This window comes from Cucurbita pepo, chromosome 9, assembly GCF_057944985.1.
Source record: "Cucurbita pepo subsp. pepo isolate OVF chromosome 9, ASM5794498v1, whole genome shotgun sequence".
Taxonomy (NCBI): domain Eukaryota; kingdom Viridiplantae; phylum Streptophyta; class Magnoliopsida; order Cucurbitales; family Cucurbitaceae; genus Cucurbita; species Cucurbita pepo.
In genome coordinates, this window is record NC_141806.1 from 3949760 (window position 1) to 3970415 (window position 20656).

General features: G+C 36.7%; 3 protein-coding genes across 10 annotated transcripts; all 3 read left to right on the forward strand.

Moving 5' to 3' along the window:
* The first annotated feature begins 743 nt into the window (after positions 1 to 743).
* Positions 744 to 6232, forward strand: POLA2 (DNA polymerase alpha 2). Its single transcript, XM_023685845.2, has 16 exons — positions 744 to 901; positions 989 to 1064; positions 1269 to 1400; positions 1956 to 2322; positions 2411 to 2506; positions 2751 to 2830; positions 2984 to 3059; positions 3136 to 3312; positions 3476 to 3580; positions 3663 to 3758; positions 3841 to 3933; positions 4004 to 4039; positions 4136 to 4177; positions 5121 to 5251; positions 5361 to 5487; positions 5689 to 6232. The coding sequence occupies exons 1-16, from the start codon at positions 826 to 828 to the stop codon at positions 5845 to 5847; spliced, it is 1869 nt and encodes a 622-aa protein (XP_023541613.2). The 5' UTR covers positions 744 to 825; the 3' UTR covers positions 5848 to 6232.
* Positions 6233 to 7955: 1723 nt separating this feature from the next.
* Positions 7956 to 16172, forward strand: LOC111802739 (DEAD/DEAH box RNA helicase family protein). Its single transcript, XM_023687213.2, has 20 exons — positions 7956 to 9170; positions 9280 to 9333; positions 9684 to 9796; positions 9932 to 10144; positions 10267 to 10345; positions 10717 to 10770; positions 10874 to 10948; positions 11051 to 11104; positions 11559 to 11603; positions 11693 to 11787; positions 11871 to 11994; positions 12716 to 12814; positions 13105 to 13160; positions 13260 to 13362; positions 13844 to 13972; positions 14350 to 14522; positions 15168 to 15192; positions 15282 to 15397; positions 15620 to 15925; positions 16006 to 16172. The coding sequence occupies exons 1-19, from the start codon at positions 8013 to 8015 to the stop codon at positions 15708 to 15710; spliced, it is 2856 nt and encodes a 951-aa protein (XP_023542981.2). The 5' UTR covers positions 7956 to 8012; the 3' UTR covers positions 15711 to 15925; positions 16006 to 16172.
* Positions 16173 to 17408: 1236 nt separating this feature from the next.
* On the forward strand, positions 17409 to 20249 carry LOC111801673 (uncharacterized). 8 transcript variants are annotated; one of them, XR_015422446.1, is made up of 6 exons: positions 17410 to 17712; positions 18104 to 18260; positions 18362 to 18412; positions 18556 to 18648; positions 19886 to 20002; positions 20132 to 20249. XR_015422446.1 is itself a non-coding variant. In XM_087126905.1 (5 exons), the coding sequence occupies exons 2-5, from the start codon at positions 18153 to 18155 to the stop codon at positions 19863 to 19865; spliced, it is 327 nt and encodes a 108-aa protein (XP_086983031.1). In that variant the 5' UTR covers positions 17409 to 17712; positions 18087 to 18152; the 3' UTR covers positions 19866 to 20249. The 8 variants fall into 8 exon arrangements, 3 of the variants coding, with proteins under 3 accessions (XP_086983031.1, XP_023541530.1, XP_023541529.1); XR_002816167.2 differs by having other exon boundaries at positions 17412 to 17712; positions 19791 to 20002; XM_087126905.1 differs by having other exon boundaries at positions 17409 to 17712; positions 18087 to 18260; positions 19791 to 20249.
* The last annotated feature ends 407 nt before the right edge of the window (positions 20250 to 20656 follow it).

The window sequence follows — 20656 nt, forward strand, 5'->3', positions numbered from 1 at the left end:
TGTAATGAGTCAAAGCGGACAATGTTTGTGGGCTTGGGTTGTTACATTGAATTTAAGTCTTATATCCGACTTCGATTTATCACTCAAACAACATATGTTTATGAGTAAAGTCTTTCATTCATTTCTTAATTATTGAGCTATTGTAACACAATCAAGACGAACAAAATGTTAGTTAAAATGTTGAATTGAACCACCAAACATAATTTACACGGTTAATGCTAATGCACCCGTTTTTTCTTTGATGTTGGTGATAATATCAACTCGGTTTCACCCATTTTTTCTTTAATGTCGGTGATAATATCAAGTGATAATATCAACTCGGTTTCAAAAGTTGAACAAATAAACTCAATAAATATCAAAATCAACATTTTGTTTATTTATTATTAATATGAATATATAACGAATTCAAATGTTTATATTTTAGATCAAGAAGTTAGATGTTCGAATCTCTTGCTAAAAAACTAAATTTAAAAATATATTATCCAAAAGCTTAAAGATATTTTTAAAAATTATTGGTAATTTAGTCTTTACAATAAATATATATTATTTTAAATTTTATTTAAAAATATAATCTTTTGTAAATTAGAATTTGATAATAGAAAGCTAATGTATGTTAAATTGTTGACATATGATAGAGAAAACCGACTAACCCAACCAAAAAAACTCCGACCGAACCGGGCCGTTTTTATGTTCTTAATAAAAACCGAACCGACTTAGACCCCGTATAAGTGAGGGAAGCTCTCATTTCCCTCCAATTTCTGGCAAATCAAAAGAACAACCGCGGGAGCTTTTCGAACCCTAAGATTCCGCAGCACAGGCAGTGCCATGGATGACGAGATCGGTGAAGAGTTCAAGAGAAGTGGTTTCATGTTCGATGAAGAGGAAGAGATTCTCAAGAAATGTAAGCACAAATTCTCATTTTTGTTTGTTTTATCTCCATTACTGGGTACCACTGACGCGCAGCGATTCCTCCATCTTTTTGCGTTAGGTGTTACGTTCTGTATTAATTATAGTCTAAAGCCTTCGGATATAGTTTCTAGCTGGGAAGTCTACTATCTCAACAGGTGACTGTTTCTTTTAAACTTTTTTTTTTTTTTCTTTCCGGTTGCCATACATACAGTTTAGTATCTACTTGACTTGTCTTCAGTTAAAAATTCCTAGATTGTCTGAGATTATCTCGTAATGAAGCTGGAATTCTGGTTTTGTTCTTTATTTTGTGACTGTTTCTCCATTTCTAAGGAGTTTGAACTTAATTGTTTCTTGGCCAGGCAATTAGATGGGTCAATTGTACAAATTGCACAGATGGATGGGTTTTTACAACATTTACAGAATGAGCAAAAAGAAGCAATCATTAAAGAGGAACCAGATCTTCATGTTTATTCGAGCAAAGATGTGGACATGTATGGAATCTTTTCGATGTTTACTTATTTTTCTGCTTTCCTCATAAGCAAGAATAGATTTCAGACATCGTAGAATGGTATAGGCCGTTTACTTCTCATCATCTATAATTCATTACCCAATTATTTTGTTGTCATTAAACATACTTGGCTGCTTAACAATTTTCTGAAGTGTGACTTACTAGTTGCAATTTGTCGTCATGGATAGTTGACTTTGTTACCTTCCCCCAAGGGCATAGTGGTAATGAGAGTTGTCTATATCAGTTTTGATAGGGTCACTTGACAACTTATACTAAACTGTGAAACAGATATTTCCTTGAGTGCGGAAGAAATTTATAGTCCTGGTATAAACAGGCATTTTACAAGGCTTAAGGCATTGTAACGGAGTGCCATCTACTGTCATAACAGAAATAGCAAATAATAACTGTTCATAAATTATGCATATGATATCACTAAGTTGGTACTTGTCTCTTGTTGAAAATTTAGTAACTTTCCCTACTCGGCTGACAAATGTCTAAGTATTATTATAAAATGTTAATTAAAGACTTTTCTTTTAAGGATTTTGAATGATGAGGATGAAGATCCAAAGGAAGACATTCTTAAAACTCCAAATGGGAAATCTCAGGGCCTCCACAAGGATCGATTTGATTTGACCCCTTACACAAATGAAGGCTTGTTCTCTTCAGGAAAACCTTCAAAGCACGTGACACCCTTCGGCCAAAGAACAGAAAAATTTGCTGTGAGGTTCAGCATTAATAATGTGCCTGATAAGGAGACTGCTGCGTTGGAAGATAATTGCGAGAATGATGAAGATGCAATCATCAAGAAGGTTCTACCCCTGCAAGGATGCTCCCTGACAGTCCATGGATCAGGATTTGGACTTGAACCAAATTGCAGGTTCATGTATGACAGGGTTGAAGATAGGGTATCCATTATTCATCATAGCATTGGATTTGATTCTCTGGCATGACTTCAGTACATGTTATAAAATGTTTTTGTTTCTGGTTTTATAGTTTAATGCACTAGAAAACCGAATCATGAAGCATGCAAAAGCTCTTGTTGCATCTGGGCTCTACGAAGAAGTAGTGGACCCTACGGTTGCTTCTCAGGTAGTTTAATTGCGGTCTCACTTGATATCTCTATGAAATTAAAGTGCATGTAAAATTTTGATTATGATCTAGGGTGGTTTAGGTTTTAGGATTTATTCTTCAAACCTAAGTCAGTCCATCTAGCTGTTTATGTTTTGAGTTTTATCCTACAATTTTATGACTGCACATTGTGATAGACTTTGTCTGAGTAAATGCTTAGTTTGTTCGATGATACCACAAAACTAAACGTGTGATCTTGTGTCAGAAAAGCATGTTTGCAGTAGGCATGATTTGTTGTGATGGTGATGGACACTTGAACGATAAGTCCACCTTGTTGCAAAGCAGGTATAATTATATATTGTTTATTTTCATGCTGTCTTAGTGCTCTGCTTTTCTATTACCACCAATGTTTCTGTTTTTGAAGTAAACAATACAAACAAAATATTTCTGGTAGTTATGTTGTCTACTGAACTTTAAGATTTCTTTGTTCTTATTTAGTGTTGAACACTCAGGGGGGCAGCGGGTTCGTTTAGAATTACAAAACTTAAGCCAGTTTTCAATCTTCCCTGGCCAGGTACAATATGCAATGCTATACTACTTGTAATATCACCAAAAACTATACCTCACCTGGAAGAATTGAATTTGAACAGGTAGTAGGTATTGAAGGGCATAATCCTAGTGGACACTGCTTGATAGCATCCAAACTTGTAGATTCATTTCCTTTGTCTGTCACTATCGATCCCATTCTTCCTCCAGCAAAGAAGATAGCTTTGGACCATGATATCCAGCCAATTAATCAACCTTCTACACAGTCAGAATTATCAATGGTGTGTGTTCTTGTATATTCCTGATGTTTTTTCAGTCACCTTTCTTAGTAGTCGAAATTGTATCCCAACTCTTGTAGCATGTTTCTAGTTAATATCACATTGGAACAGGTTAATATTCCTGAGCTGATATTTATTGATACATACTTGAAATATTGTTAAACAGATTATTGCATCAGGCCCCTATACAACGACAGACAACATATTGTTTGAGCCTTTGACAGAGTTACTAGCATATGCAAAAAGAAAGCCTCCTCAGCTACTAATATTGGTAAATACTCATTCGTTCTTTTGATTTTATGAAATAAGCTATCAATAGAACTTCTTGTCGTTGACATTTTATGTTGTTTTAGCTTGGGCCATTTGTTGATTCCGAACATTCTGATATCAAGAGAGGCACGGTAGAGATGAGCTTTGAGGAAATTTTCAACTTTGAAGTTCTCAGAAGGGTAATAATTAACATGGTATACTTGACTTTGAAATAATTTTTATGTTTTTTGTATCTTTTAATTTTGGTTTTATTTTGTTCAGGTGCAAGATTATGTAGAACACATGGGTCCTGATGCACGTGTACTTTTGATGCCATCTATTAGGGATGCTAACCACGACTTTGTTTTTCCTCAGGTATAAATTGTTGAGGCAGATCTATCAGTTTTTAAATGAATAAATTATTAAAGATCACCTTGTTCTGCAGCCTGCTTTTGACATTCCATCTGATCTTAGACTTCAGGTAATTTATTCTTATGCTTTGAGTTTCCTCTAAATTTTATGGAGTTTCATTATCTTGAGTAATGCTTACTGCTGAACTGCCTTGGTTTTGGATCAGATATCTAGTCTCCCGAACCCAGGCATTTTGGAAGCAAATCAGGTAAAACATGGATACATCTTTGAGTTCCCAAATGAGCTTTCTATTAATTTATCGTTTTCATCAAGACTTTCCTATACTGGAAGTTTAAAGTTCTCAATCACCGGTTATCAATTAGTAGCTGGCTGTTTTAATACACTATAAAATGAAAGAAAGATAGGAAAATATGAGAGCTGGATGCTCCATTGTAAAAACAAAAAAACATCAACATTTAACAAAGCAAAAAAAAGAAAAAAAAAAAGGTTGATCCAACTAGGACCCTCTTGGCTTTTAGAGTCCATTGAAATTCTATTTCTTACAAATGATGAATTCATTCAGGGTATCCTCACATGCACTTACCAAGTTTATACCATGAGATAATTTCTTAGCACTTTATTCTCATCTAAAAAGGTGAAATGGAGAGTCTTTTCGAACATTTTTGTTGAAAATAAGTATAATAGCCATGGGGTCCGTTTCTCTATTCTTTCCCATCTCTTTTGAATTCTGATAGGGGAAAAAGAACCCAATGCATATGGGAAAATCCTTTTGATTTGCTAACTGAATTCCTGCACTTAATTTGATTTTTATTCTATCGTCTTAATTGGATGGAGAAAGATTGATAGGAAATATAACAGTGTTCTGAACTATGAACAAATACATTATTCCCCCACCCACATATAATGTAATATTCTTGAGTAGTAATAATAATAATTATAAACTATGTCATAGTTTTCTGTGAACTCGGTCAAGCTTGTTTTAGCTAATCTAACGCCCCTGCACCAGAGTTGGGAATAGCTTCAATATTGACGCCTTGATTTGTTGAAACCTAGACTACCTAGTTTTCTTCATCATTGCAAACACTCGACGATGAAATAATTGTAAATTTTCAAGCATACAAAACTGATATCTGATATATATATATTGATACAGAATGAATTCTGATGTTTCCGTCGATAATGGATTTCAGGCAAAGATAGCCTGCTGCACCATGGATATCCTCAGACACCTTAGTGGAGAAGAGCTATCAAGAAATCTAACAAAGGGAACAGCCAACGACCGTCTGAGCACACTTGCAAGTCATATCCTCCGGCAGCGCAGGCATGTCTTGTGTTAGCCATAACAATGTCGGATGGATAATCCAATGTATTAATATTGTGTTTATCTTACTTACGGTTCTCTTGTTTCACTTGTTGACAATGCACAACAGCTTTTATCCTCTATACCCCCCGGCTGAAGGAGTGCCACTCGACTTTTCGCTTGCCCCAAAAGCTCTCGACATCTCTGTAATACCCGATATTCTCATTCTTCCATCCGACATGAAACACTTTGTGAAGGTAAGTGTTCGTCCACATTAATTTTACGTATTAGTCATTTTTACCTTTTATTATCATACATCGATTTATTTATTGTCGAAACGACGTTAAAGAGGAAAGTAAACATAGAACGACGACTGAAGCTCAACCTCATATTCCTGCCTGTAAGCAAATAAAACGTACATATTATTAAGAGCTTCAATGACTTCCCAACTTTGTCAGGTTATATCTCTTGGTGAGGGACGTGCGGATGAAGAACGAGCGAACTGCGTGTGTGTGAATCCAGGAAGATTGGCCAAGGGTGAAGGAGGAGGTACTTTTGTAGAGCTTAAATACTTCGGTACGCCTGACAAGATAAACGCTGCAGTTGTCAGCATATGAACGGTGGACGTAACGACTTACCTTCTCTGTTCCATGCCAAATCTCGCCCAGTTTCAGTTTCAACACGGCGCTTAAATTACAGGTAAACTACGATTGGTTGTACTAAGATACACTATAGAGTATATGCTCTTAGGAAGCAGTGCTAGAGCATCTCGATTCGAGTCCGAAATCAATACTGTAATTAAGCAATCGTTTCTTTCGATCTCTCTCCCGGATGAACCATATAGTCAAGAGAAACCATGAACCAGAATTCGTTGTGAAAGAGGGGAGCAGAGCGTGTATTTTTCATGCTTTAGTAGCTATTTTAGAGATCGTAAATCTGTATCTTTGCTCGTGTTGGAATTGTAATACTAAAAGACAGAAAGAAAGAACAAACTTAGAAAGAGTTAAAGAGTCATTACTAGAAATGATCCACCTTCCCATCTAAACTATATTCACATTGCTTTCCCATGCTTTCTACACCGATACAAACAAAAATGGCAGTTCCAATTACACCCATCCATGAAATCCAAGCCGCACTGCGAACATAAAATTCTCCCAGCTTAAAGTCCTCAAACTTAGTGCCAACCCTTTTGTGACCTGAAGAATGATTCGGAGTTTTTGAAGAGTGAAACCGTGTAGAACTAGATATGAGATATGTGATGTCCCATATTGATTAGGGAGGAGAACATAACACTCTTTATAAGGGTGTGAAAACCTTCTCTTAGCAGCCGCATTTTAAAACATTGAGGGGAAGCCTGTAAGAGAAAGTTTAAAGAGGACAATATCTGTTAGCGGTGGGCTTGGGTCGTTACAAATGGTATCAAAGCTAGATATCGGACGATGTGCCAACCTTCTCGTTGTTTCCCGAAGGGGGGTAGACACGAGGTGGTGTGCCAGTAAGGACGTTGGGCCCCAAAGGGGGTGATTTGGTGGGGGTCCCACATCGGTTGGAGAAAGGAATGAGTGCCAACAAGAACGCTGGGCCCTGAATGGGAGGTGGATTGTGATGTCCCACATATTGGTTGGGTGGAGAACAAAGCACTCTTTGTAAGGGTGTGGAAACCGCTAGGCCCCGAAGAGGGTGGATTGTGATGTCCCACATATTGGTTAGGAAGGAGAACAAAACACTCCTTGTAAGGACTCAGAATGTGGAAACCTAACCTAGCAGACGCGTTTTAAAGTCTTGATGGGAAGTCTGTAAGGGAAAGCCCAAGGACATTCGTTATAAGATAGATCTTTCAACAAAGTAAACTTTTTTTTCGTTTGAATTGCATCATATTAGTCAATTATATTTATATTTTCAAAAAGGGTCCAAACATTTTGACATCCACTGCTCGACTCCGAAAGCACCAAAAGGACAAGAATCGCCACAGCCCCACGATGAACCAAGTAGTGGCATGTCGAGGAAAAGGTTGGAAAAATTTCCCATATTGTTCCCATATGGCAGCTGCAGTTGAAGAGAGAACATGGCAATTTGTTTTGCAACCCGGGTCTTTTGTGCATCATGCCCGTCGCGTTTTGTTTTAATTATTGAGCCAAATAGCAGATAATCCAATGCCTGATAAAGATGGTCTGTATCGAATTCAATTAACAAATTGTGAAGATGCAAATGAAGTTACGTGGATAAAACGGTACGTAATGAAAAAGATCCATAAAAAAATAAGCTATACGTTATACTTAAGAACAAGGCACCAGTGTTTAAAGTGGCGAAATCTCCCATGTTGGGGGCGTGAAGAATTGCAGCGATGGCCATGAAGACAACGGGACTGTCATAGACGAGTGAGATAATCTTGAAACAACATTTATTCGTTATATAATTGAATTTTATGTCTAAAAAAATACTCTACTAGATCTATAAAATTTTAAAGAACGCTAGAACAACAAAAAAAAAAAAAAAACAAAAAAAAACAAAAAAAAATTTAAGAAACTTGTACCATTTGAAATACTTGTATGGTTATCCCAAAAATAATCTCGTGTTCTTTTTAAACCATAGTGGGCCTGGGCCCGAAGTTGAAGCAACGAAAAAGGTGGGCCTGGGCCCGAAGTTGAAGCACGTAAGGTGGGCCGGCCCAATGAAGATACAATAGCATTTGGCGGGAAAACTGATATCGGGCAAAATAGGAAACCTTCGACACATCTTCATCCGTTGCTCTCCCTCCAATTTTCCGTCGCCATTACCCGACATGAATTCCGATTCAGACTCAGATTCAGATGCTTCTCACATCTCCGCCACTCCTCCCAGAGATTCAAATCCGCCGCCGCCGTCTTCTTCAGTTACTCCGTTCACGTCAGCTTCCAATGCTAAGTGGAAGTTCAGTAAAGCCACTTCTTCTCTGGCGCGTACCAGGTCGAAACCTGGAAAGCACTCTTCCAGAGTTGCTAAGCCGTCTCCACCGCCTGATACGAAGCCCTCCGAGGAAGAATCGCTTCCCGACTGGACTCCCCTTCCAACTCTGCCATATCAAATCCGTCGGGCTTCGGATCAGAGTCGTGGAGTTTCGTCCTCTGAATCTATCGAGATGCTTCCAGCCGGGTTCTTTTCAAAATCCTCATCGTTCTTGAAATTCCGTGGATCCTGTCTTAATTTTGAGACTTCCGAGGAAAATCGGTCTTTATCGGAGCCGAGCCAGCAGAACAATGCTGAGACTGAGGTCGCTAGTTGTTCAACGGCTGATTGGGGATCAAAAGATAATTTGTTTAGTCCCGGGAATCCGGTGAAACTCGTTAGGAAATATCCTAACTTGATTGGAGCCCACGTTCATGCTCCGCCAGTCAAAGTGCGCAAATGTGGAGGTGAAGGCAACTTTGTGAAACTTAACTTGAATGGTAGAAAGCGAAAATTTATTAAGAAATTCAACCGGAGAAAGTACGGCGAGCGGAGTAGTTACCGGTCCCATCGAAGGACTAAGATGGACTCAAGAAATGAAGATTGCAACGAGACGGCTAGTTTCTGCGATGAAGATGGTTTGGTTACAGAAACAACGCAACATCCACAGAAGCAGGGCAATGGAGGAGCGAAATTTGATCCCGTTTCCATTGAAGAGACTATATCCAATGTGCGAAATGACCCATCTGATGATAACTTGGTAAAGTTGTTGAAATTAGCTTATGGGTATGATTCTTTCCAAGAAGGGCAGTTAGAGACTATCAAAATGGTGCTGGCCGGGAAATCAACGATGGTTGTTTTGCCCACCGGTGCCGGTAAATCAATTTGTTATCAAATACCGGCAATGGTTCTACCTGGGATAACCGTTGTTGTTAGTCCTTTGGTGGCATTAATGATAGATCAGGTAAAACAATTGCCGCCTGTAATTCAGGGTGGTTTATTATGCAGCAGTCAGGTAGTCGCTGCTCTATTTCTCTATCAAGCTTTTTAAACGTTTTTGCTTTTGTATGATGACAGTGTGAAAGAGTGTGAAACTTTACTTGATCGTTCTTGTGTATTTGTAGAGGCCTGATCAAGTATCTGAAATAGTGAGGCTGCTTATCCAAGGGTCGATGAAGGTACATGAATGGGAAAATTCCCATACTTTTCTCTATCTATTGCAAAACATTATCGTGAGAACAACTGCATTGATTCGTTATCTTGCATTTAAATGTTACAAGTATTATTCGGATGAGTGTTAGAAATCACGACTCTCCACAATGGTATGATATTGTCCACTTTGAGCATAAGCTCTCATGACTTTGCTTTGGGCTTTCCCAAAAGGCCTCGTACCAATGGAGATGTATTCCTTACTTATAAACCCATGATCATTCTCTAAATTAGCCAACGTGGGACTCCCTCCCAAGAATCCTTTATAGTTGGAATGTCATCAGTCATGGCGTGGTTAAGTTCTTATATGTATTTTCAGGTGCTCTTTGTTTCACCTGAAAGGTTTCAGAACCCAGATTTTCTGTCAATGTTTTCTAGCGGCTTAGTGGTATCTCTTCTTGTGGTGGATGAAGCTCACTGCATATCTGAATGGCAAGTTGATTCCCAATTTGAACCGTGATCGGCATCATTTTCTTATTTAGACACTCCACTTATGAGACCTCTGGCTTTCAGCATTTGCTATGGCATGAATGAACTAGTCTAAGTTATTCAATTTGATATGACCAGGTCACACAATTTTCGACCTTCATATATGAGGCTTAGAGCATCTCTACTTCGAGCTCAACTCAACATTAACTGCATTCTTGCAATGACCGCAACGGCAACTACTTCAACTATGCAAGCAATTATGACTGCGTTAGAAATTCCTTCAGATAATCTCATTCTGAAGACTACAGTAAGGACAAATCTACAATTGTCAGTATCAATGAGTACAAACAGGCAAGTATTAAATCTTGAGAGTTGATTTTTCTCCTTCTTAACCACTTTAATTTTATCATATGGATCCTTTTAATTAACACTTTCAATGTTTCAATTTGATTTGGTGATGTGCTGAAAATAAGAGTGAAAGATCTACTTAAGCTAATCAAGTCTTCTCCCATAGCTGAAGTTCGGAGCATTATTATCTACTGCAAGTTTCAGGTTTGTTTCTGTCAGTAATTTATTATCATAATACATAGAAGTTTGAATGAAGCTTAAGCTCACCCTCTAGGTCTGTAGCTGTCTTTTGAGTGAGTGTGGAATGAAACGCTCAAATTAACATTATTATGTCTTTTCCCATTTATTTCATTTTCTGAATGGGCCAATTTTGTCATTAACTTTGAACTGTTTCGTTCCTACGTAATTAAGTATTTTTGCAGAGGAAAGTTTGGTTGAACCCTTAGCTGATCTGTAGTTGTTTGTTCATCATTTTGCACAGTGACCTGATAGTGTTTCTCAATTTTCATTAATCGTCTAGATAAATTTTGTAACTTTTAGTTAGCCATGACTGCTTCTCTGCTCTGATGCTGCAGTTGGAAACTGACTCGGTAAGCAGATACTTGTGTGATAATGGCATCTCTGCAAAGGTTACTTCTGCATCTTAGCTAGCTTATGAATAAGAACTACTATTACCTTTTTGGGGTATTTGAAAAGTAAATCTGATCGGTTGCTTCCTATTTTGCTAATTAGAGTTATCACAGTGGTCTTCCTGCTAAAGATCGCAAACACATACAGGACAATTTTTGTTCAAACAAGATTAGAGTGGTGAGATACCATATTCTTCTATTATTTGTGTGAATGTATGTATATAAATGTTATGAATAATTATTTCCTATCTCAATGCATTGACTGACACTTTTTCTAAAGGTTGTTGCTACTGTGGCTTTTGGCATGGGACTTAACAAGAGGGACGTTGGCGCTGTAAGAATCTAGAGAGCATTTTCAAATTGTTTTATTCCTTATTTGTGTGAGGATATTCCTGATGTATTGAAATGGTTGACTAGCAATGTAAGAGTAGTATGAACATCTTTCTGTATCGGATCCGCTCATCTCTCTAAAGATGCTCCATGTCAGGAATGTTAGATTTTTTCTTTTTTTTTTTAAAGCATGTGCTTGATTTTTTATTTGTTTCAAAAAGGAGTGCGAGATCTAATTTTGAAGTCAGTTGAATACATCAATGCCACATCCTTGTGCATGTAATGTAATAAATAGTTAGCTGTGGAGGATTACAATAACGTGAAATCACTTAGGTGGACCACATTGTACATGAGATAAATGTTCGAGGCACAAATTTAGCTTTTATTGGTTTTGGAATATTTGTACTATATGAACGATGATATCTAAACAGTAAAAAAGTAAAGTTAAATTGTTTCAGGTAATCCATTATAGCATGCCGGAAAGCTTGGAGGAATATATTCAAGTCGGTAGCTTCTTCTAATATTGTTCATTTTCTAATATGACATGTATGTTATGAACATTCTATATAGATTAATAGTACACTTATTGCAGGAGATAGGGCGTGCAGGCCGTGATGGTAGATTATCCTACTGTCATCTATTTCTTGACAATGACACATATTTCAAGCTTCGAAGTCTTATGCACAGGTCATGTGATATAAAATTTCTCGTTTTGTTAGCTATTCAAGGATTATATATTCTGGAACTGATTTGAAGTATTGTATGAACAGTGATGGAGTTGATGAATACAATATAAACAAATTCATCAGTGAAGTGTTCTCTGAAAATAAGTGTGGAAAAGTGTATTCAATGGTCAAAGATCCTGCATCTCGTAAATTTGATATGAAGGAAGAGGTCACTTTCTTCCACTGTTTTTGCAACTATCTAATTTTTTTACTTTGGAGCATTGAGGTGACAAACTTAACTGTTATTATCGCCTATGGATATAGTCACAATTTCAAATGAATATACATTGGCTGTGGTGTTTGCAAGAAGTATTAGGAAAATCTACCATCATGGAAATCTTTTGTTAGTTAGAAACTCCATTAATCTGTAAGGAAGAATTGATGTAACAGCACTACTTACAATTTGGAGAAACATGGCTCAATTAAGAGAAAAAAATCAAGAAAGGGAGTAGAACCACGCCAATTCTTTTGCGGGAAGGATTCTAACTCTCCCATCAACTTAAGGAACCAAAGCAAATTGTAGGATGCTGAAAAGCAACTAAATTCTAGAAGTAGATTCTTATGCGTAATTCAAGTCAGAGTTTTAGTTGGTGAGCAAAACATATAAACTTTTTGAAAAGTCAGAAGCCATCTCAACTTAAATCACTCTACTGTTCTTCCATTACCGTGTATTAAGTCCTTGTATGCAACTTTTTCATCCCTACATATTCTTCCACATGTTCATTGCTTTAGAAATTTATCAAGTAATATAATGATGATGTAAATATAGAAGCCATGGAGATCTTTTAACTGCTGGAATTTTTTTTAGTGAAAATGGAACCTCCTTACCGAACTTATCCATTATTTTTTTTAGGAGAAGTTGTGTTCTCACTTGGTTTGATCTCCGACAGGTGATGATTACAATTCTAACATACTTGGAGCTCGGAGAAATGCAATATTTGCGCTTACTTCCTCAGTTAAATGTGACTTGCACTTTGAATTTTCATAAGGTTGATCTTCAATGATTCTTTTCTCTCTTACTTTCTGACTATGAAAGCTTAATTAAATTTTGATTGCTTCATGACTATGGCTATTATAGTTCCTACAGCCTTTTACTAAATTAATGGTATCATTCCTGATAGATGTTCAGTATCTCAGCATATATTGATCCATCTACTTGTGTCATGCATTTGAAAAATGTAAATATTCATGATATGTTGCAGTCAATATTTGGTGAAAGGGTTAGGATAGGTTCGTTTCTTGGTGCTTGATGATTTTGCGTATTCTGTGTTCGGTGCAGACTTCACCAGCGATGCTTGCTGACAAAGATATCATTGTTGCTGAAATTTTGAAGAAGTGAGTACCTAGTTTTGATCTCGACCAATCTAATACTATGCACTATTGGGAGAAAAAAAATTGCTTTTCGTATCAGGCTATTAAACTTGGGAACTTTAGGTCTGAAACTAAGCAAGGGCGGCATGTTTTTGACATGCTCACGGTGGTCAATAGCATTGGGATTTCAGCTACCAGTCTCTCAAATCATTTGCAAAATCTCAAGGTTCGGATGATTTTAAATGGAAAACTCAACATCTCCTTTATTTTCTTTTCATTCCATATTTACAACAGTTATTGTTTAAGCTTTATTCCAATATAACCTTGCATTTTAAAATTTAGTTACTCTCAACTACTCAATGTATCAGTGTTTATCAACTTTGATTGATATATAAATATTCAATTTGAAGAATTGAAGATGAATGAATGCATGTTAAAAATAGGCCCTTTTTCAATTTTATCTATGCAGTTGCATGCATGAATATAATTTAGAAAGACGTTAGACTAATTGTTCGTCGATTTTAAACGGATGTAGCATGCAACTTTGGTTTCAATAATCCTAGAGAAGATTTTTGGCGATATGTCGAGCGATCTAAAAAGTTATTGAGAAGTTATATCATGTGTTATATTCTTTTGCTTTTGTAATTTTGTCTCTATTATCTTCTATTTCTTTTATGTAACAAAGTTTCTTTCTTATACTCTTTTAGTTGAAGGGAGAAATCACATACGAAATGAAGGATCTGGCGTACTGTTATACAATTTTGAAATATCCTGAAGATTTTTGTTCTCTGTCAGCGCATCTTAGAAAATGGTTAGCCGAGATTCAGACTAGTAAGGTTGTTGATTCTGACTTTACTATGCATTTGTGAATCTATTTATAATACCATAACAGATGGCCGTGATACTACCACAAAACTTGTAATTGTGGAGCCTTTTTTTGATCTATACTTCTCATCCACTAAAGTTTTGATTCACTTGCACCTATTTTTCATTCAAGAAAACTTGAAAGAATTGGTTCATTACGTCTGCTGATTTGTATTTATTCACCCAAAGCACCAAAATTTTTGTTAGCTCTGTTGTTCTGACTGGGTAATTTACGTGCAAGCTAGCTCATCTACTCGTGAGTGTCCCCTCGTAGATCAACATTCGGGAGGATGTTGTATGTTTTTCTTTAAATCAAACCGACATGTCTAGGGGTTGTTTTTGTTTTCAGGTTAGGAAACTGGACGCCATGTTTGATGCGGTGACTTCGGCTGTGAATTTGTGTGAAAAGAAGACTCAGGGCTGCTTTAACTATGAGCAAACACCATGCTTAGAAGGAAAGATTTGTTCTTATTTCCAGGAGGGTGATAATTATGATATTCCAAATAAAATGAACCCGAGCAGGTATGTACAGTCACTATTTCTGATATACAGTTAGAAGAAATGAGAAGAGATTTGACCAGTAGTGTAACGACCCAAGCCCACCACTAGTATATATTATCCTCTTTGGGTTTTTCCTTTCGAGCTTCTCCTTAAGATTTTTAAAACGCATATGTTAGATAACAGATGGGGGATCTCATAGTCCACCTTCCTTCAGAGCCCAGCGTCCTCGCGGACACTCGTTCCCTTCTCCAATCGATGTGAGACCCCTCAATCCACAACATTCTTGCTGGCACACCGTCCCATGTAAGGGCCCAACGTCTTTGCTGGCACACCATCCCGTGCCACCCCCCTTTGAAGTTTAGCCTCCTTGCTGGCACATCGCTCGGTGTCTGGCTCTGATATCATTTGTAACGGCCTAAGCCCATCGCTAGCAGATATTATCCTCTTTGGGCTTTCCCTTTCGGACTTCCCCTCAAGGTTTTTAAATCGCATTTGCTAGGAAGAGAGGTTTTCACACCCTTATAAAAAATGTTTCGTTCTTCTTTCCAACTGATGTGTGATCTCATAAGTAGATTATTCATGCAATACTATTAATTCTTGTTCTTGTTCATTTACTACGTACATGAGGTATATAATCGTACTAACATCAATATTATTAATGTGCAGCCCATTCCTCCGAGCAGATATAAAAGTGAGGGCTATACAAATGCTTAATGAGATCATTTTCAACGGGTCAAGGCTCAGCTATGTTGAAAAAGGTTATACTTTTTGCTGTAACAGGTCTTTTTGCAGAGCAACTCACAGGCTAAGTTCACTCCCAGGGCCGTTGCAAGGATTATGCATGGCATTTCGAGCCCCGCTTATCCTTCAACAATATGGTCAAGAACTCATTTCTGGTAACCAGATTTCCTTTTAGTTTCAATCAAATTCTCGTACATCACCATTAGCAAATACTTAGCTGACGAACCACCTTTAGATCACGCTCACCATGCCAAATATGAATTTGTCTAAACTTGTAGGAAGAAAGAAAGTCTGTCACCTTAGTAAAACATTGAAAATTCATAATTTGCCTGAAATATAAGCAACCAATCTGATTGTAAGCACATTTGGGATGACAGGGGAAGGTATACACAGGTCGATTTCTCGGTAATAATGGAAGCAGCTACGTTAGAGCTCTTAAATTTTGTCGGGAAGGACGTCGTGTCCTAGCTATACATGAACAGATAGATCTTTTTCAAAACTGTTGTTGAGCATCTAGATCCACAGGCATAGCAGTTGGGTGATTCAAAACATGGTCATCTCATTCTCATCAATCTACCATTGCCATGATTACCACTCAAGTAGTTAAGAAGCAGATGGTCCATTTTGTTGTCCGCCGAGCCTAATGATCAAGAGGAGGACAAACAAGATCGATGTCAAGAAAGGTAGATTAACTGAATCACTGACAGACTTTCATAGATTTTTCTTAACTTTCTGTCAGTTGTGAATTAATTGGTGTTTGCAGGAGAACATATTGGAATCACAAGGGATGGAGTTCATCAAGTTTTCTGTTGGTTTTTGTACAGATTTATTGATTACTAAGCCCCATTTGCCTTGCTCATCTGTACTTCCTGCAACTAGTGTAACTTATCCCACAAGTAAAGTAAAAAAAAAAAAAGAAGAATTAAAAAACTAGGAATAATTATGCCTTTTTTCATTATTCTTTTTATTATTTTATAATCCTTGAATTTTAGAATTTATCCAAATCTCTGTTGTTTTTTTTTTTTTTTTTTTTTTTTTTTTAATTTTAAGATAAATTATTCTTTTAGTCAGCATGAATCTTTTGGTTGATAATATATGAGTTTGGTTCAAGTTAGAAAAAATATATTTACGAGTTATGTTAATTTATTTGTTTTGTTTTATGGTGTTTACAAAAAAAAAAATAATAATAATAATTTAATAGGTGTGTTTAAAAATTTTGATGACCCAAATCAATTTCGTTTCGGTCGGATTCAAATAAATAAAAATTCTATGGAGGTTCATTTTGCTTCAACTAGATTCGTTTAGTCGAATAAAATCCATCCAAATTTATTGTTAATTTTAAAAATTACTGTGCATATATTTATTTTATTTTTATTTAAATTCATATTATAAAAATATATTGAAAGTAAATAAACATATATTTTACTAACATTTTACTTTTATTAGAGACCATTTTAGTTGAAGAAAAAAAAAAAAAAAAAAAAAAAAAACTATTTTGATAACAGACTTGAGTCTAAAAAATGTTCAAACTCAATCTAACCCTATTCTTTCCCTATTCTTTCTTCTAACCCGGTGGCTAATAAAGATGTTACCTTTTAAAATATTCCATAGGCGGGAACACGGGAAAGGGTCAGAAATATAGTGAAATCACCTTCCCTATTCTTTTCTCTAACCCTGCGACTAATAAAGATGTTGACCTCTTAAAATATTCCATATACGTAGTCGGGAACAGGGGAAAGGATCAGATTTATCCCGACAGAAGTAAGAGTAATAATAATGTTTATAATGCTACAGCATATAGTAAGCAAAATAATACGAAAAGAAAAATTAGGATATTAAATAACCAAAGCAGATGCATAGGACGAACACCCTTAATTTTAAATGCATAATAAATATAATTCGTAAACATAAAAAGAAAAATTTCTAATACGACCTGTAGCCAAGACTTGAAATGTCTCGAAAAGGCTATAATTTAATTAAGGTTAGAATTATTTCATACATAGTTTTATAATTAAAGAATATTTTAAAAGAGTTTATAAAATTATAAGGACGAAAATTTAATATGAATAAAAATTATGGGATAAAAAAAAGTATATTCTTAGAAACAGAATATTGAGTCAATAATTCAGTTTGTAGAGATCCAATTGGAAATTGGAAGGAAAAAAAAAAAAAAAAAAAAAAAAAAGCGTTGGTTTAATTGAAGAATAAGAACATTGAGAAGAAATCAGGCTATGGAACCGAAGCTGTCCCATTCCCTCCGTTTTGCCTCCTTCACCAACTAACCATCTCTCCGCATAACATCAAATCTTCCCTCTTCCTCATTGATTTCGTTTCTCCAATCCCAGATTTTGAATTTTCTCTTCATAATCCCAACATCTTCCTTTTCCTCAACCATTCTCATGAATTTCCCCATCATTTCTGCTCTCGTTGCCTTCGCAATCGCCCAGTCCATCAAGTTCTTCACTACTTGGTATTGTTCTTCAACTTTCCATTATAATCGTGCTACTCGGATCCGATCCATTTCTTGCTTTTCACCCATTACGTATGAGCTTTCTTACGGGCTGTGTTTGTCGCGTTGAGGCTTGATATTGCAAACCCTATATGACGAAAACAATTGTTCTGAGATAATATTAGGTTTCTTTAAATTTGTGTAGCTCGTCTAATTATGAGTTGTTCGTGTACTGTTCTTGCATCTACTATAGGATTCTGTGATCTGTTCTCCCTCCGTCGTCCTAATCAGAAAAAGTGTTTTGTTTATAGCTTTATGAACGAGCACTTTTAGAAGCTTTTATTGGTTTTGGATTCCTTTTTCTTGTTCAAGACTTTAATTTATGGTCTTTTAAGCTCTTGTAACATTGCAGGTATAAGGAAAGGCGATGGGATTTTAAGAGACTGATTGGATCTGGTGGAATGCCTTCATCTCATTCTTCAACTGTTTCTGCTCTTGCTGTAGCCATTGGCCTTCAAGAAGGCTTTGGAGCTTCAGCTTTTGCTGTTGCATTGATCTTAGCCTGTGTTGTATGGTTTCCCTGTTCATTTTTCGATACCATTTTGAGTAAAATTGTAAAGATCTTGGAACCATTCTGAGATGATGTATGACATTGAGAATTTGGTGGCAGGTAATGTACGATGCAACTGGTGTAAGATTACAAGCTGGACGCCAAGCAGAGGTTCTATGGTTCATCTGTGCTTCCTTGTTCAACCCTTCCTCCCTTCCTCCTTTTCCTTTTTTAGTCCTTAATTGCTCTCATTTGGGTATTGGTTTTGTATCTTTAAGCTTATCTTTTTTCATTGACTGTGTTTGATTTTGTAGGTTTTGAATCAAATTGTTTACGAGCTTCCTGCTGAACATCCTTTGGCTGAGAGCAGACCACTGCGAGAACTTCTTGGTCACACCCCTCCCCAGGTAAGATGACATTGTGCAGTCTATTAGGAGATTCTTGTCTATGAAATTGACACGTTAATCAATTTGTTAATATTGTATTAAGTGTTGGGAATCATGGCTTTCACAATGGTATGATATTGTCCACTCTGAGCGTAAGCTCTCACGGCTTTGTTTTTTTGTTTCTCCAAAAGGCCTCATACCAATGGAGATGTATTCCTTACTTGTAAACTCGTGATCATTCCCTTAATTAGCCAACGTGGGACTCTCTCCCAACGACTCAACAATCCTCCCTTCGAACAAAGTATACCATAGAGCCTCCCTTGAGACTTATGAAGCCCTTGAATAGCCACCCCTTAATTGAGGCTCAACTCCTCTGGAGCCCTCAAACAAATTACGCTCTTTGTTCAACACTTGAGTCATTCTTGACTACACACTCGAGGCTCACAACTTCTTTGTTCGACACTTGAGGATTCTATTGACATGGCTAAGTTAAGGGCATGGTTCTGATACCTTGTTAGGAATCACGACCTCCACAATGGTATATGATATTGTCCACTTTGAACGTAAACTCTCACGGCTTTATTTTTTGTTTCCCCAAAAGGCCTCATACCAATGGAGTTGTATTCTTTACTTATAAATCCATGATCATCTCCTTAATTAGCTAATGTGGGATTCTCTCCCAACAATTCTCAACATTAAGTAGACGGTGTAGTTTATGACTAGACCTGACCTTTATACAATTAATTAAACCGGTAAAAATCAACTGTGAGATAAAATGAAAAATTGTTATTTGACTGCAAATTCTGGCTTCCATGACCTTCATGTGCCTGTTAAAGATTAGTAAAACTTGATAAACCTGGTATAATGATAAGACAGATGTTGAACGACTGCTGCTTGGCTAATCATTGTCTTTTTACTATCATCTTTGGCATTATGCTGAACCGGAGATGATATAGACATTGTGGGTTGCCCTTTGAATAACTGGCTTCACGAATGCTTAGCAATTTCTTGGCACTTTTTTGTGTTTTTTTGTCTGGGGAGGTTTCAAAGAGCGAATAAGACACTTGAGGGATATTCATTTGTAGCTCTTTTATGCCACTACTAGAGAAGAGAAGTCAGGATTCCAAAAGAGAATTGAGGCTTTTCTTTTTACTTGATTACAGGTTGTAGCTGGAGGCTTACTTGGTATTATCACCTCTTCTATTGGCCATTTGATAATCATAATAACCAAGTCTTGAACATTATGACGATGAAATAGATGAAGCCGTAACCAGTCGGTAGCTCAAATCTTGTCATTAATGAAGGCTGGTTGGTGGAAACTTCAGTGTCAAATTATTCTTGTGAATACGGTCTTCTGCACATAAAGCTCTGATCAGTAAGATATTTGATAATAATTGTTTGATTGATTGCTGTATTTAGTGCCATTGGACCAACAAAAGCTGCAGCAACACTTGCAGTGAATCAGAAAACAAACATATAGTTCTTAGCATCTTTTTTGTTTTAGGTAGCTTCCAGTCAATTTTGATTCATCTGGTTTTGGATAAAAGGGCGAAGGCAATACTTCTGAGGCTCATCTGACTAAATTATTACTTCTTTATTGATAAAAACTCCTGATTATCTCAGTCATTGTTCATATCTTATTGTACTTTATTAGGATATCTTATTGTACTTGATTAGCACCATGTTGGAAGATTCTCCAAACACAGCTCCGCCCTTTAACTAAACCTACCTTTCCGACTTGAAAATGCCGCAATTTGAATTAAGTAGAAGAAACTCTTATCGAGATAAAAATGAGAGAGTTGGAGTAGGTGAGTTAGTCCTTACTGTCTTGAGTGATTTCGATCACCTAGCAGGATTTTGATTTGTTAGGTTACATTACCAAAGCGTATCATCAGATTTGACTATGAAGAAAAAGACACTTGAAGTGAGACGGCACCATCTTGTGCAACGCAACAAGAATTGGCCTTCTATCATTCGAAAAGAAAATATACATCCCCCCGAGTGCAATACGTGCGAGTGAGATTTCAAA

Bases quoted from the DNA above. Each gene is read 5' to 3' on its own strand.
- POLA2 (XM_023685845.2), top strand. From the start codon at position 826: ATGGATGACGAGATCGGTGAAGAGTTCAAGAGAAGTGGTTTCATGTTC. The intron at 2,507-2,750 runs GTAGTTTAATTG...ATCTTGTGTCAG, and splicing joins ACCCTACGGTTGCTTCTCAG to AAAAGCATGTTTGCAGTAGG. The intron at 2,831-2,983 runs GTATAATTATAT...GTTCTTATTTAG, and splicing joins TCCACCTTGTTGCAAAGCAG to TGTTGAACACTCAGGGGGGC.
- LOC111802739 (XM_023687213.2), top strand. From the start codon at position 8,013: ATGAATTCCGATTCAGACTCAGATTCAGATGCTTCTCACATCTCCGCC. The intron at 10,145-10,266 runs GCAAGTATTAAA...GCTGAAAATAAG, and splicing joins GTATCAATGAGTACAAACAG to AGTGAAAGATCTACTTAAGC. The intron at 13,973-14,349 runs GTTGTTGATTCT...TTTTGTTTTCAG, and splicing joins CCGAGATTCAGACTAGTAAG to GTTAGGAAACTGGACGCCAT.
- LOC111801673 (XM_023685761.2), top strand. From the start codon at position 17,642: ATGAATTTCCCCATCATTTCTGCTCTCGTTGCCTTCGCAATCGCCCAG. The intron at 17,713-18,103 runs GTATTGTTCTTC...GTAACATTGCAG, and splicing joins ATCAAGTTCTTCACTACTTG to GTATAAGGAAAGGCGATGGG. The intron at 18,261-18,361 runs GTATGGTTTCCC...ATTTGGTGGCAG, and splicing joins CATTGATCTTAGCCTGTGTT to GTAATGTACGATGCAACTGG.